This window comes from Geospiza fortis, unplaced genomic scaffold (genome assembly GCF_000277835.1).
Source record: "Geospiza fortis unplaced genomic scaffold, GeoFor_1.0 scaffold23, whole genome shotgun sequence".
Taxonomy (NCBI): Eukaryota; Metazoa; Chordata; class Aves; order Passeriformes; family Thraupidae; genus Geospiza; species Geospiza fortis.
In genome coordinates, this window is record NW_005054303.1 from 482,399 (window position 1) to 496,779 (window position 14,381).

At 35.9% G+C, this 14,381-nt stretch overlaps 1 protein-coding gene across 1 annotated transcript in view; it reads right to left on the bottom strand.

Moving 5' to 3' along the window:
• Positions 1-2,352: 2,352 nt before the first annotated feature.
• Positions 2,353-14,381, bottom strand: part of PPP4R3A (protein phosphatase 4 regulatory subunit 3A) — a 40,991-nt gene continuing 28,962 nt past the window's right edge. Inside the window, exons 5-15 of the mRNA XM_005417838.3 lie at positions 13,803-13,880; positions 13,596-13,712; positions 12,976-13,092; positions 12,577-12,708; positions 12,386-12,488; positions 11,294-11,452; positions 10,218-10,387; positions 8,899-9,041; positions 6,172-6,362; positions 5,460-5,686; positions 2,353-3,228 (exon numbers count right to left, since the gene is read on the bottom strand). Coding sequence (XP_005417895.1) covers positions 3,115-3,228; positions 5,460-5,686; positions 6,172-6,362; positions 8,899-9,041; positions 10,218-10,387; positions 11,294-11,452; positions 12,386-12,488; positions 12,577-12,708; positions 12,976-13,092; positions 13,596-13,712; positions 13,803-13,880 — 1,551 coding nt within the window. The 3' untranslated portion in view covers positions 2,353-3,114. The remainder of the gene's footprint in view (positions 3,229-5,459; positions 5,687-6,171; positions 6,363-8,898; positions 9,042-10,217; positions 10,388-11,293; positions 11,453-12,385; positions 12,489-12,576; positions 12,709-12,975; positions 13,093-13,595; positions 13,713-13,802; positions 13,881-14,381) is intronic.

Here is a 14,381-nt window from a genome sequence, read left to right on the forward strand (position 1 = left end):
TGCACTGATGCCCGAAGCCACACTCTGCACACATTAGAAGAAAATCTGGAAATATTCCAGATCACCTGGAATTTCTTTCAATAGTGTGTGGGTTCTTAGAGGGACCAGGTAGCTCATATACATTCTGTCTGGTATTCCCAGTAAGTCTAGGCTCAAAGCTTGGAAGTTCATCCAAGGAATCAGCATCAAGTCTTTCAGCCACTGAAGGAACAGAGGGGCCTGTATGGATGATTTAAACACCCTGGCTCTTGCCTGTAAATACTGAAGGGTTTGCCCTGTAAACCATACTTCAGGGCACAGTTAAAATGCAATTAAGATGACTGAGCCATGCTTAGTACAATACACATGCAGGTCTCTTGGGATAAGGACAAATGGTTTTAAAAATCAGCCCAAAAAAAGATCTAGAACAGATACTGTTTCCTAACATAATTTCTTCCACCTATAAACTCAAACACACTCTTAAAAAAAAAATCCATCACTTCTCGCAATCTCAGTATTTTTTTTCCCCTAAAATACATTTCAAGATTTCCATGAATACAAAAGTGAACATCACTGAGCAAGAGTATACCCACCATTCATCTACTTCCAACTTCCATGAATATATTATGTCAGTGCAGACATGTCCTGTCAGGCTACAAGCATTATATAACTGGGAAGACAACTAACCATCCAACCACAAGTCAGACAGCATTAAAAGACGTGCAGCCTAATGTTTTACCAGCCTTTTAGAGCTTCATAAAAATATAAAAACTTCAAAAAGTTCCTGATTTCATTATTATTTTGACCAAGCCCAGTAACTTCAGCATAATACTTCTTCTGTTCAATGTAATGTTTCAAAATCCAAGATTCTACAAGTATTATGAAAGTATCTGAAAGTCTGGAAGACTGCAGCATCAAACATCATGAGATTCAAGCACTAGATTGCTAAAGGAACAGAAAAAATCTTTAACAAAAGTGTTCCTTTGACCAACTCAGAAGAATGGTTTCCTGAGATAGAGCTTGCAAGACTTGCAGATGACTGTATGGATGAATTTTGAGAGCTTTATGGTCAAGAAAAGTTTGACATCTTGAGCTGGATTTAGATTCTGACTAACTAAGAAAACCTGCAAAATTGCAGTTTTCCTTGTCACAATGTCTGCTCTGACACCAAAGTTGCAAAAATCAAATTTCAGACAGTTTGTTGCAACAGCACGGGGACTCAGCCTGCAGCAGCAAATTGTGTCTAATCCTGTGGTGACCATGTGCATAACTCCTGACCTCTGTAAAACTGCTGAGAACTGCCCTGTCACAGACATTTCAAATACATTATAAAAACACAACCTCAGAAAGTGATCACAAATTAACTCTTTGAGGAAAAGATGGCTAGTAATTTCTCCCTAATGCACACTTTTATTTAAATCCAAACTGGCTGGTATGTACTCACAAAGCCCAACCACTGAAGCTTTGCCTTTTGTGGTTGGCACAGAACCTGCCAAGCCATCTACAATGCTGAGAAACAAAGTGCTCATCTACCCTTGGGTGTGATCACCTGTGATCCTACCTCAGATTCTAATTTCTCTAATTTCTATTTGTATTGATACATTTATGTATTAAACATCAAGATTGTTGCAACCTGGTGCTCTGAATGCCCGAAAGGAAATCGGCTCTTCAAAACAGATGAAAGAAAGGAACTGAATAAACAACCCTTTATAGGAAGCACTGCTGTGCAAAGCCATCTTCTGTAGGAAGCAGGATATAATGCCCGATTTCAAATTAGTATTACTTAGACTTTTGGCAAAAGGGGAAAAAAGGTGGTCATTGATTTAGACCAAGTTAATTGCTGTTTTTCAATTGAGTATTAGAATAAATTTCAAAAGATGGTGTCCTTGTAAAGAGTTTATTCTACAACCATCTTTTATTCATGAAAACTTGTATTCCAAAGGGAATCAGACATTTTTAAAAAATACCACTAATGCTGTTTTCCTTCAGCTTTAATTATTTCTTTTTTATTTTCCTAAGTCAAATGGGTCAGTATATTGGTACTCCTAATTCATCCATCTTCCATTTTGGTGAGTTAGTTACCATCACTGTTCTGCATTATGAAATTTCAGTCTCTTTGGAACGCTAATTTCCTATCTATAGGTTTAATTTTTTTATTTCATCTTATTTCCCTGATTTTTCTCTCAACAGGTGCTGCTGTATATTTTAATATAAAATATTTACTCACAAAATAGTATTGCTTTTATGCACATTGTTGCAAGACTTTTTTCTCCAATAAAAACGTTACCATCTTCCATAAAATCCTCAACATATTAAGAACTGTGATGCAGAACAAAATTACACAGTGAAACAGGTACCAGCACAACAGTGAGATTATATTACATCAAAAAATTTTAATGGTCCCAAATATATACTCAACAACTAAGCATACACTCAGGGGGGCAAAAAAAAATTATGACACAAAAGTGACCACATCTAGAATTCCACTCAATCTTTAATCAAGAAGGGACAAACAAATCCCCCACCTCAAAAAAAATTTCTGCAGTTTAAAGGGCAAAGGGAACAGATTTAAAAAAAAAGAGGAAACTTTATATTCGGCCCTCCCCCGCAGAGGTTTTTAAAACCTGTTGTAGCTCGAGTAAAATGTTCAGAATGTACGATTTCAAAGGCAGGTCTCTTTTATACAAAGAAACTGCTGGCATTCTTAACTAGTGAAGAATTATGGCAAAACCCGCCTTTTCTTCAGAAGTCTCATACATGGTCCAAGAAAGCATATTCTGATTGTAGCAACTGACCAGCCAATCCAGAGTTCCACTAACAAAACTCCTGCCCTGTTGGCTTTTTATTTCTTTTTTTTTCTTTTTTTGTTTTGTTTTGTTTTCCATTTCCTTCCCTGAGAAAAGGGCAACATGTGGTCCAAGCTGGAGAGCTCAAAGGCATAAGTCTTTCCCCTAAATGAAGTATTTCTCCTTCTTCTGCTCCTTTGAATTGGCACTTGATTGGCAGAAATCCATTTGTATAGGTTGATCTGTGTCATACACAGTAATTCACAAAAGATTGCTGCTTTGCTGTAGGTTTGTTTTGTTTTTGGAAAAAAATCCTTCCCCAACTGGTAATATTCTTCAGCAGTTGCCATTATGATGACTCAAGCTTTGCTTTCTTTGACAAAGGTAAAGTTTCCTCTTTATCTTCATCTTCATCATCCTCTTCATCATCATCAGGATAATCTACAAGCCCAACGAGGCCTCCCTACAAAGACAGATCCAATTATTATAATTAAGAGAATGTTTGTACACTGGTAATTCATTGCATTGCATGATGTTTGCACAGAATATTGCCGTAAGTACACTGGTTCAGAAGGTTTTGAATAAAATCTTGCAGAACAAAAATAAATCCTTCAGTATGAATGAAAATGACATTATCTGAGAAATGTTTAAATGAATAAATCCAAAATGGGGTTTTACCTATCCAACTGGAAATATTGCCAGCTGAAATTTAAGTAAAGCCAAAAATCGACATGATTTTGCTCAGTGTCACTGCAGCTCCATGTGTAAAGACATTGTTTATTTTTACTGAGCACAGCTGACTGTACTGAGCAATCTGGAAGCACTTCAGAAACAAATGCAGAATATCTTCAATTTAAATTTTTTAATTATGATACTTTTAGAACACAGTTTGTCTTGGCAAAAGTTGAAGTGTATAGTGACAAAGAACTTTTTTGAATAACACAACTGAATGATGTGTACAGGTTACATAGTTTAAATACATTTTCATTTTCAGCTGACAAGTTATCTAATATCACTAAAAACTCTCCTGTATTGCAAATAACCACAAATTTAAGATTAGGCAGCTCTGGACTCTTGAAGAAGCATCATGAGCTTCTGAAAATTCCCCTAAGTATACTATGTTGCAATTTCTGAAGCATCAAACACTTTACTCAAAGGTCCTATTACTTATTCAGGTGCCTAATAATGGACACCCAAACCAGAACATGTCAGTCAACTGTATATCAAAATACAACTTGAAAAACAATTACAGATGTTCTGTACAGTCACATACGTGTAACACTGAGTACACTACACCTGAAGCAACATCAGGTAATTAATGTAAAACCCAATTTCAACACTGTTTCTAGATTGTGACTGGCATGTTTTACTCTGAAAGAAGGTAAGATACCTTCTCCCTGAATCCAGGAGTATTTTTCAGTCCACTGCACGTTCCTTTTTGTAACCTGAACATTTTTCTTTTGTCACCACTACTTGAATTTGTGGAGTCAATACTGTATCCAATATATTCCATATATTAAGACTCTATTTCAGACTCAAGGAATTAGACTGTCTGGGAGAAAAAAGCCTCTAATAGACTGAATGGATTTGCAAGCCAATTCCATCCCTTTCAAAAAGCACTTGACTAACTATTGGGTTATGCAAGGAGTTTCCTCCACAGAAGGATTTAGAGGAAGTGTCCTTAGGTTCTTCCATCAGCCAAACACTTCTGATCCAGGTATTTTCAAGAGAATGCAATCCAAATGCAAACTCTTAAGCCATGTGGAGTAGGAAAAAAACCCTCAAACCCTAAACCCCCATTTACCTTCACTGGAAGTTAGGTGAACAAGCAGTATGGCAGCATTACAAAACAAGGTGTTATTCCAAGTCTGTTATTATCAGTGTTATTCCAAGACTATCTGACAACTGACATACATACCTCACCTTTTATAAATGGATACACTTGTTATTAAAATAAATTCTCATAATCTGAACTGTACTGTATCAACATTACCTTATCTGCCCCCTGTGCTGGGAAAATAGCAGTCACTCTATTTTCCTGACTCAGTTCGAACATTTTTATTCAAAAATCTGATAAAATCCAACAGTGTCCCAAAATGTATTTTAAAATGCTAGTTTTGAATATTCACTGCAAGTTACAATGCTCTTTCAAAGTGGCCTTCTTTTTCTATTTCAGAATGTTCCAAATCAAAACTGTAAGTTAGTTCAAAGATAAAAATGTCACACTTAGGTATTAAAAATTGTTCTGGCTTACAGCAATCGCTATCCAATGCAATTTATTTCTTCCACATAGGTCAGTTATAGAATTCTGAACAATGTTCAAATGGTGATAGTAGAAATCCTCAATGGATGTGCAGGGCATTGTGGTATCTATCACAATTTGGCTACGTTTCCAAAATATCTATTTTTACCTGTCAAATACCCCTGTGCAATTTAACATTTGACTGTAAATAGCACTGCTAAGAGCAACTAATGGCATGGTTCCTACTTGACCAGTCTGAGCATTAAAAGAGCTTTTATTTCTTTAATATACAACAGATCTCATTGAAAATGCTGAAGGTCAGACAAGAAGTACACACAAACCAGACAGTCCATTACTGCTTAAGTTGATGGGACTCACAGGAACTTCAGAGAGACCAAAAGCAAACTTCTACGCTGTAACAATACAGCCAACCTACAACCATTCAAAATTACCTTAGTTGTAATAGCTGCCATCTGAGATGTGCTTTTAGAAACTGATCCAGGTGAGCCAGGGGATCCTGGAGACCCAGGGGACCCAGGAGATCCAGGCAGATTACTTGCAGATGACTGGCTGGTAAGGTTAGATTTTGTACCGCTGGAAAAAGAAAGCTTGAAACTCGGGCTCTGGCGACCTGAAAGGTTAGTTTTCAGAAGAACCTCCTTTTCTTCACTCTCTTTCACTGGAAAGAAAAAAAAGGCAAAAAATAAAGCAGTATTATTGACTGAAACATTCAATTACAAATCACTTCACTGTTTGGGAAAAGGCTTAATACTTCATGTATAACTCAGTTAAGTGAGTCATCATAGACTTTTTCCTTACTACTGTACCACCTACCAGTGGTTGTCACTGGCTAGGAATGTCACTTTTGTTCTACCAATGGTATCACCTGATCATTTATATAGAAAATGTTGAGTTAACACACAATATTTAATTATAACCCAAATAAAACACTGAAAAGTTTGACTATCAGATACTATTTTAATTCAAATGCTTTAAGAAGTCTACAACACATTTTGTATGATCTTGCCTCTAAAGGCAACAAAACTTTTTTAATATGTGGTCTACCAAATTGATGTTGCAATTTCAAAATAAATACATGCAAATCCTTCATTGCAGTAGGACTGAATAATGCCAGGCGATGGCATTCATCTTCTCATCACTTACATTTTTTTCTTTCCATGAATTTGCTGATAGGGTCCATAATATCCTCATCATTTTTAGGCTTGTCAGAAGGGGGCACCACTGCCTCTCCATCTTCCATATCATCCTCATCAGTATTAAACCACATTTCCTCCTCATCCTCCAGGGTTCTTGCATCCCTTCTGTACCTGTGGTTTCTCAAAATCGAGCGCATGCTGCAGAACAGGAGGTTTGAAAAGCTTAGATTCAAAATCCAACTTAATAATCAAACTTCTGCTTGACACTCAGTGACTGCTTACAGATCCATACATTGTAGAGCAATAAAAACACCAGCAAATCATTCCCTATCGTGAACCTTTGTATTTTCAATAAAATATCATTAAAAATTTCTCTGTATAAAGAATCAAATAAAGTACAACTCTGCTAACAGCACATGCAGACTACTCAATCAGTACAAAATTCTGTAGCATATAAACAGCACTATTAAAAGTAATTTTAATAAATCTCACTGAAGTGTTGCATTCAAGCTTGGTTTACCAGTTTGCACTGGTAAATAAAAAGTTGTAAAACAAAGAGCTTAGAAACATACACATATTCTCTGAAAATACTTTGTAACCTGTTAGTATTCAGGGTCCAAGTTTAAAAAGAGTAATAAAAATCTAACTTAAATATGACTCCAATTTTAAGCAGATACATTGAAGAGAAAGCTCTCTCTCTGCCACATCCACTTGTTACAACTTTTGGTCACTTATCAGTATTCCCCATTTTTCAGAGCCTTGGATATGAACTGCTACCTCTCTCTCCCTGTTTGATCTATTATCAATGTTGGTTTATCTCAGCTCCACCTTCCTTTTTTCTTTTCTCACAGAAGCAGTATTATGGTCTTGGAGGAGAGGGACAGGGATGTGGCCCTTGAAAAACGGGGAGGAGAAGTGGAAGAGACATTGAAAACCTCTTCATTGCTAGATGTTGATTTTAACAGTCAGTTTCCAACAGCAGCATGAATTCTTGATGAAGGACTTCACAGTTTATTGGATGAAATTTCATGTTTTTCAGAAAGTGTCTGTAGTGACTTTGGTTACTGGGATCAAGATGTTAATAATACAATAATTAATTTGTATTACAAATACAATTAATTAATTTGCATTACTGAGTTCAGGAAAAAGCCAGAAGGGAAAAATCAAAACATTACAAGCTATTGAGTAAAAAAGCTAAATGTACTTTTAATAATAAATCTAGTTTTAAGTAAGTTGCTTGCCAGCATTATCATACAACTATACATACTGCATCATTTTACATTTTATTTAAACTCAAGTTCTGCTAAGAGCACAAAACTATGACTTAAGTGGAACTCTAATGAATACTTCTATGGCCTGTGTCCACAACATATTGGGCTCCTTCCTTACTGAACTATTCTTTGCTAAAATATATAAATAGATTCTTGTTATTTGTGCATTTTATTATTTCTGGGTTTTCACTTTAAAAATTACATGCACTGTGACAGGACTTGTGCAGCCACAACATCAGATGTAGGAAGAAGGCTGAGCTACAGACCTCCTGAAGCTCTATTTTCTGTTGGATAAACTCATGCAGCACAACCACTTAGCTCAACTTAAGCCAAGAAAAAAACTACAACTTTACTTGCTATAGTGGATGGAAATTACTGAAGAAAGCAGCTGGGTGTTCTTTCCCACATATGAATTAATGTAAGCAAGAATCACAGCCTTGGATTTCACAGCTGTTTAAGCTGACATAAGCCAAAATAATAACATCTCACTTTTAACACCTTCGTACTCAAAACTGCAGATCCTGCACATGCTCTTGAAAGTACTTCAGTGTTTTAAAATAAATCAACACTTATAATCTCATTTTAATTGTACAACTCTCAAATTTAAGTATTAAGAAATCTTGTGGCAGGAAATTAAAAGTCTGAAATGTCAAGATATCCTAGTAGTACTAATCAGAATTAATTTTTATGTGTTTTCAAACTAATTCAAGACAGGAAAACAAGAACAGATCTTGCTAAAATTTTTAAGAGTAACTCATCTGTTCACACAAGCAGTCATTTTGTTTTAATGAAACCAGACATAAAGCAAAAATAAATGGAGCAAAAAGGCCTAAACTTCCTATTTTTATACATCTCAACCTTTTAAACTTGAGCAACTGTGTACTAAGGAAGGGAACTTTTGCTCTGGCAAACAGAAAGAGTGATTCAAGTTTTGCATCAGATTGCTTTTTACTCCATCAGCAGATCTAACAGGGACAAAAAAGCATTCTCTGAAAATTTCTTTCTATGTTCTATTCCTCAGGCATTTTGATAAAGCTTATCTAAATATCTACTCCCACAACTAGAATGAAGGGAAATCTGATATGAAAATTTTTGAAGGAAAAATCCACAGAATGGTAATTCACAACTAACAGTCTTTCAAATTAGCAGTGGAAATCTGTTATTTAGACAAATCAGCTTGGTAGAGATACTTGGTAGGCTTCCAGCCTCATTAAAGTACTGCAGATAAGTTTAAGGTATGATAAATTAGCATTATGACTGGGGGTCCAGCAACTAGTGTTTGCTGAAAAGTCTATAGAAACACATTTGAAAATCACTTTTAATCAAGTAAATTCAGCAAGGCTTGAGATACAAGCAAGAGTCTAAATTATCTGTATTTCCCACAACAAGAGAACAACCCACCAGTAGTCTGGTAAGAGAATTAGAGCATCAATATGCTATTAAGAGCATTTAGTGTATTTTACCTGTCAAGTTTTGGATTATCTTGTCTTTCCCTTTGTTGCTCAAATCGTAGTTTCAGTCCTTTGAATGTCTGCACATAATCTACATCTTCCAGTGCCTTCCAGTAATTTTCAATTACATGAGCTGTTAATGATTTTATATCTTCCTACAGGAAGAAACAAACAAAAGTGACTTATTTTCATTCAAATTAATTTATTTAATACAATATAAAAAGTATCTGAAATGAGAATGCCATAGCAAGCACTGTAGTAATTATGCAAAAGTGAGTATATAAGTGTAATTAAAAATCTAGAGCCTCAAGTATTTGATTAGCAAACAACATAAATTTTCTAGCAGTATCTCCTTCAAAACATTACAGAACCTAAAGCCTGATAAAAACTGTACCAAACCCAATCCTAAAATATCTTTCCACTGTAACTGAGAGATATTTTTACACTGATAGAGAGCATGGCATGCAGTCCTTCAGGAGCAGGCTGCTGCAGCCAGGGTTCCCTCTGGGTCACAAGTCCTGTCAGTGAACCTGCCCCAGTGTGGGCTCCTCTCTGCACAGGGCCACAGGTCCTGCCAGGAGCCTGCTCCAGCACAGGCTGCCCAAGGGGTCAGAGCCTCCTTCTGCAGGCCTCCACCTGCTCTGGCCTGGGGTCCTCCACAGGCTGCAGGGGGATTTCTGCTCCACCACAGACCTCCAGTGGGCTACAGGGAGATAGCTGCCCCACCATGGACACCACCATGGGCTGCAGGGGAATCTCTGCTCCAACCTCAGCCTGGCCCCATTTACCACATTTACAGTCTGTACAGCATCTTGTCAGAATCTGGACGCAAACAACAGCAAGGAAATAATACTGTGGAGACAGCCAAACTGGCATGAATATTTAAGAGACTCCTCATGGAAGGAACTTGGTAGCACTCCATTAAAATAATCAAAAGAGATTGGTATCTCTTCTGTATAATTCCATATTCCATTGACATTACAGAGCACAGCTAAATTTGATGGGTTTGCAACAGTAGTTTCTAATTACATTCCTGTCATAACAAGCCCATCCAATCTGCATGATGAAATTTGATTAGTGCTGCCTTTGCAAATCTGGGTACTGTGAGTACAGTATCAAGTGAATTTAATCTTCAAGTAACGGTACTGTTTGAATGTAAGAAAAAACATGTACAAATATGTAACAGTGATATAAAACAAGGTTCATATAAATACAGTATCATATGGTCCCATTATGATAGCATAATTTAGGGCAAAAGCAAAAAGAAAAGTAATCTTGAATAACAAGACTAAACAATGCAGTAATTATCCTCAGCACATACTAGCACTCACCACTCTGATAAATTCAAACATCTCTATTATGGCAGAGTTCATCAGATTATAACGGGAACCATTATTTAGAAATGCTTTGACCACGGGTTCAAACAGAAAACTTTTCATTATGTAACGGTTGTAGAATTCATCCTTCAGCCCAATTATCTTTCTCTTGAAACGAAGGGCACCTGAAACACACATGTTGTCAAAAGAGTTTTTACATTTAAAAGCAAAATTGCAGAAATTACTCAGCATTATTACAGCAATTTACAGCCTCAGTTCATATACAGCAATACATTCAGTCCTTCTCTGCTTCTCAGCAGTCTTGACTACACTGCTGAATATTACTTAGCAGTTCTATCATAAAGAAATCCTCCATCATAACTGTACAAATAAAAACACCTCTGTTCACTGAAGAATTCATATAGTATTGTTCAACTATAATACTACTAATATAAAAATCTGTTTTTACTTTTTAAAATTACTTAGGGTAAAGGTAAAAGTTTTTCTTAGTAGAAGAGCTCAGAAATTTGCTTATTATCCCTATTATTCAAATGTTTGGTTCTATCAGATTAGAATATAAATTATCTCATTTTAAAATTGGTAAATGACTTTTTATTCACACACGTAGTAAGGCAAAGGGTTGATTTACAACCAGTTTAAAGCTCTTTCTGAAACTCCAAAGTGTATGCAAGTGAGAGAATGTCCATGCATAAAGTACAGTATCACACAGCAGCACATTTTGCTTAGCAACCATGTGTACAGGTTATTTAGCTACAAAATGTAAAAGGTACTTGTTGTATGGTACTGCTCAGGCAACTTAAGGCTTTGGTTTTTTAACTCTATGTGCACAAAAGAATTACAGAGAAAATCTACTTGCCTCTAGAATTAAGTCTGCTTTGACACTACTGAGCTGAGCGTGGTCAAGAAATATAACTATAATCTAGTATGAGAAACACAGACTATAATGGTAGAATTTCTGTATTCAGTAAAAAATTATCATGATCCATGAACAGTTTTTTTCCAGCAGAGTGAAGATATGTATCAGTTCACATCCACAAAATTCTAGTTTATTCCTTAGCTTTCAAACTTACACAATGCCAAGAAAGCGTGCTTTGAGGCCATGAGAACGAGTACCCTTCGCAGGATATCTTTGTTAATAATGTAGTTTTTTATGTGATAGGTATGATGTTCTACACAGAAAGTTAGCAATTCCAGTATTAATGCCAAGAGTTGGGCTGTCTGAAAATCATCTGTAATAAAACAAAACCAAAATAATTAAATGTATCTGGAATACTGCCTTCAGAGGCTAACTTCAAATATCCAACTGCACTCCAGTAAACATTTTTACTGTTTACAAGTTTTTTTGTTTTCCCACAGATATTTTATGGAATATGCTACAGAATATGTTTAGTCTTTAAAACAGAAATTGAATAAATTTGTTATGGATTGAGTATTTTGTATGAATACAGATATGGCAGGAAACTCTTAAAATATGGAACCAATTATATTTTTCTTAAACTGGTGTTTGAAGGTTCAGAGCACAGAACTTAATCCTAACAGGTGTAGTCAGGTTTATTTAACCAACTCACATTATGATGTCCACAAATCTAGATCATAAACTATTGCCCCATATGCAGTGTCTTGACCAAGTTTACACCAAGAATGTGATCTATAATGCCTTTCAACTAAAGTACTATGCAAGAAATACCTCGGGGTCTTTCAACACTTGTAAGACCTGCTGCTGGTAGCCAGCATGAACAATTACTTCATCACTGATCTCTGCTTTCTTAGTCTGCTGAAGAAACAACTCTCAAATTCAGCATACCTTCCCAGGGGAAATGTTGCAACATTTCTAGTAATCCCTGACCTTAAGAAACCATTTAGACACGTTTAGAAGTCTATGTCAATGAACTGCCCCATGAGTTCCTAAAAATTGTACAAGTATTTTATTTTTTGCTAAAGCCAAATTTGTAGCAAATGTTGCTCACTTCTTAAATCAGGTCTCTCTGCAGAGTTTTGTACTTAGGCATTATTCATATGACTAAATATTGAATCAGCATTTTCCTTTGAACTATGTTTCATAATCTCAGACTCAATTTATTCAGATGGAAAATGTCCTTTGACAATTATTCTAACCATTGACATTCAACAGCCTTGATGTGCCCAAAATCCAGTGTCATTACCTTTGCTAGGCTTGTCCTCTGTAGTATTGGCCAATAAAGGGGCAGTCAGAACATGCATACAATGTTTGTAGAAGAAACCCAAGAACTCTGTCTTTTCTGTTTTCTAAGGAATGAAAAAAAATATATGCAACATATATCATCAAATACCCTAAAAAAATCAAAGGTAATTTCATTTGAAGGTATTTACTTACATTGGCAGTGGCAAGCATATTTTCTGGATCAACTAAAGTACGAAGCAAACCCATGAGTAGCACTGCTCCTCCAAGTTCTGGATCTGTGTCACAAATCATGTGTTCTATAATGAGGTTAATGAGTAATATATCCTAAGAGGGGGAGAAAAAAAAATCAATTCAAATGCTACTCCCTTGCACCAAATCTGAAATTATACAATGCAACAAGTATCTGTGAACAGGTGAACTCATCTCACCTAACAGAACTCTTTAAAACACAGCAGTTCAGTGTTACCAAATTCCAAATTACTTCTTTGAAACTAGGGCTCATATCATTCATAGTCATAAATACACACCAGTAACTTCAAACCCCAGTAATTTCCAAACCAATACACCCATTTCTGAGGACTCTTTACTCACATCATCATTCTGCTGCGCTTCCTGCATGACAAATTCTCGTACCATGGATGGGTTGTATTCAACCAAATATGAGAATATATCAGTGGCTGCACTTCGTACTTGTGCATCATCCATACCCTGGAAAAGTCAAATAAAATCATCCTGTTTTCTTGAAAGGGTTAAATGAACCAGAAAACATACAGCTTTAATTCCTTCTCACAAATCACACCTAACTACTGCTAAAACCAGATTCTAAAACTAAGTCAACTTGTACTTCTCTGTAAATTTCACAACAGCTGGGCAAAATAAATTTTATGGGCTCCCTGCTCTTTGATCTACTTCCCTATTTTCTAACTTATTTGGGTACCAAAGAGCAAGTAAATCTAGGAAAGCAAATAGGAAAACAAAAACTGAAGAATGCCAGGGTATTTACCAATGTAATATTGTAAAAGCTTTTAAAGTTTTACAAAAATATTTTGAACATTCTGAATCTTAAGCTAGGACAAATCTTGGCTTCATTTGCCAAATGAAGCAAACAAAAAGTAAACCACTTGCTGAAATTTGTGCTGAAGTTACTTTTTAAAAAAGCCTCTCTGAAGATAAACAAAATTGTTATGACAAATAGAATTAAAATGACTTACCAATATGACTTCTAGTGCAGGCAGTATGCCCATATTTGACAAAGTTTTGAAAAATGCATCTCTGTTTTGAGGTTGCAGTGTTTGTGAGAATGCACAAAACTCTTTCAGAAAATTTACCTGAAAACCAGGAATATACTAGTTTAGTAATTAAAAAAAAATTCACATGTCACTTTGTGGTAACTGTCACATATTTTACAGATTTCTTACCAATTCCTGTCTTTTCTCCTCATCTGTGGCTTCATCTGTTAGTTGTGCAAACAAGTCTGTCAGAAATTTTTCATCTTCCTACAAAAGCAAAACAATACCATTTGTTTATTTGACAATACCAAAAGGCATCCAAGTATAATATAAAATTCTTCTACACCATGCTTCCTGGAATGAAGAGAACATATGTTTGTACACTGTAGTTAATCACACCAGTATCAACTTTCTAATTCAATTTTCAAGTAAATTAATATGCATCTTGTTTTTGAGCTTTAATCATGTTCAGCATCCTTCTACCCCCAGAACAATTCACTCTCAATTACAACGTTTGTTGCACTGCCTTCTAGTTGCCCTTTTTTTACTTTCTACTGCAACTCTCATTGTTTTGTCTTTGACTTCTTCAACTTCCTTCCCCCTTGTCACATGCCAGTCCCCCTAAATCACACTACCCTTGGTCAGCTGTTTACATACATTTATAAACAACGTCCCCCACACAGACACATACATGCATATCTTTGGAATGTTATGAGATCTCTGAAGCAGAACAAAAGCAAGGACACAATGAAGGGAAAGCTGCCTAAC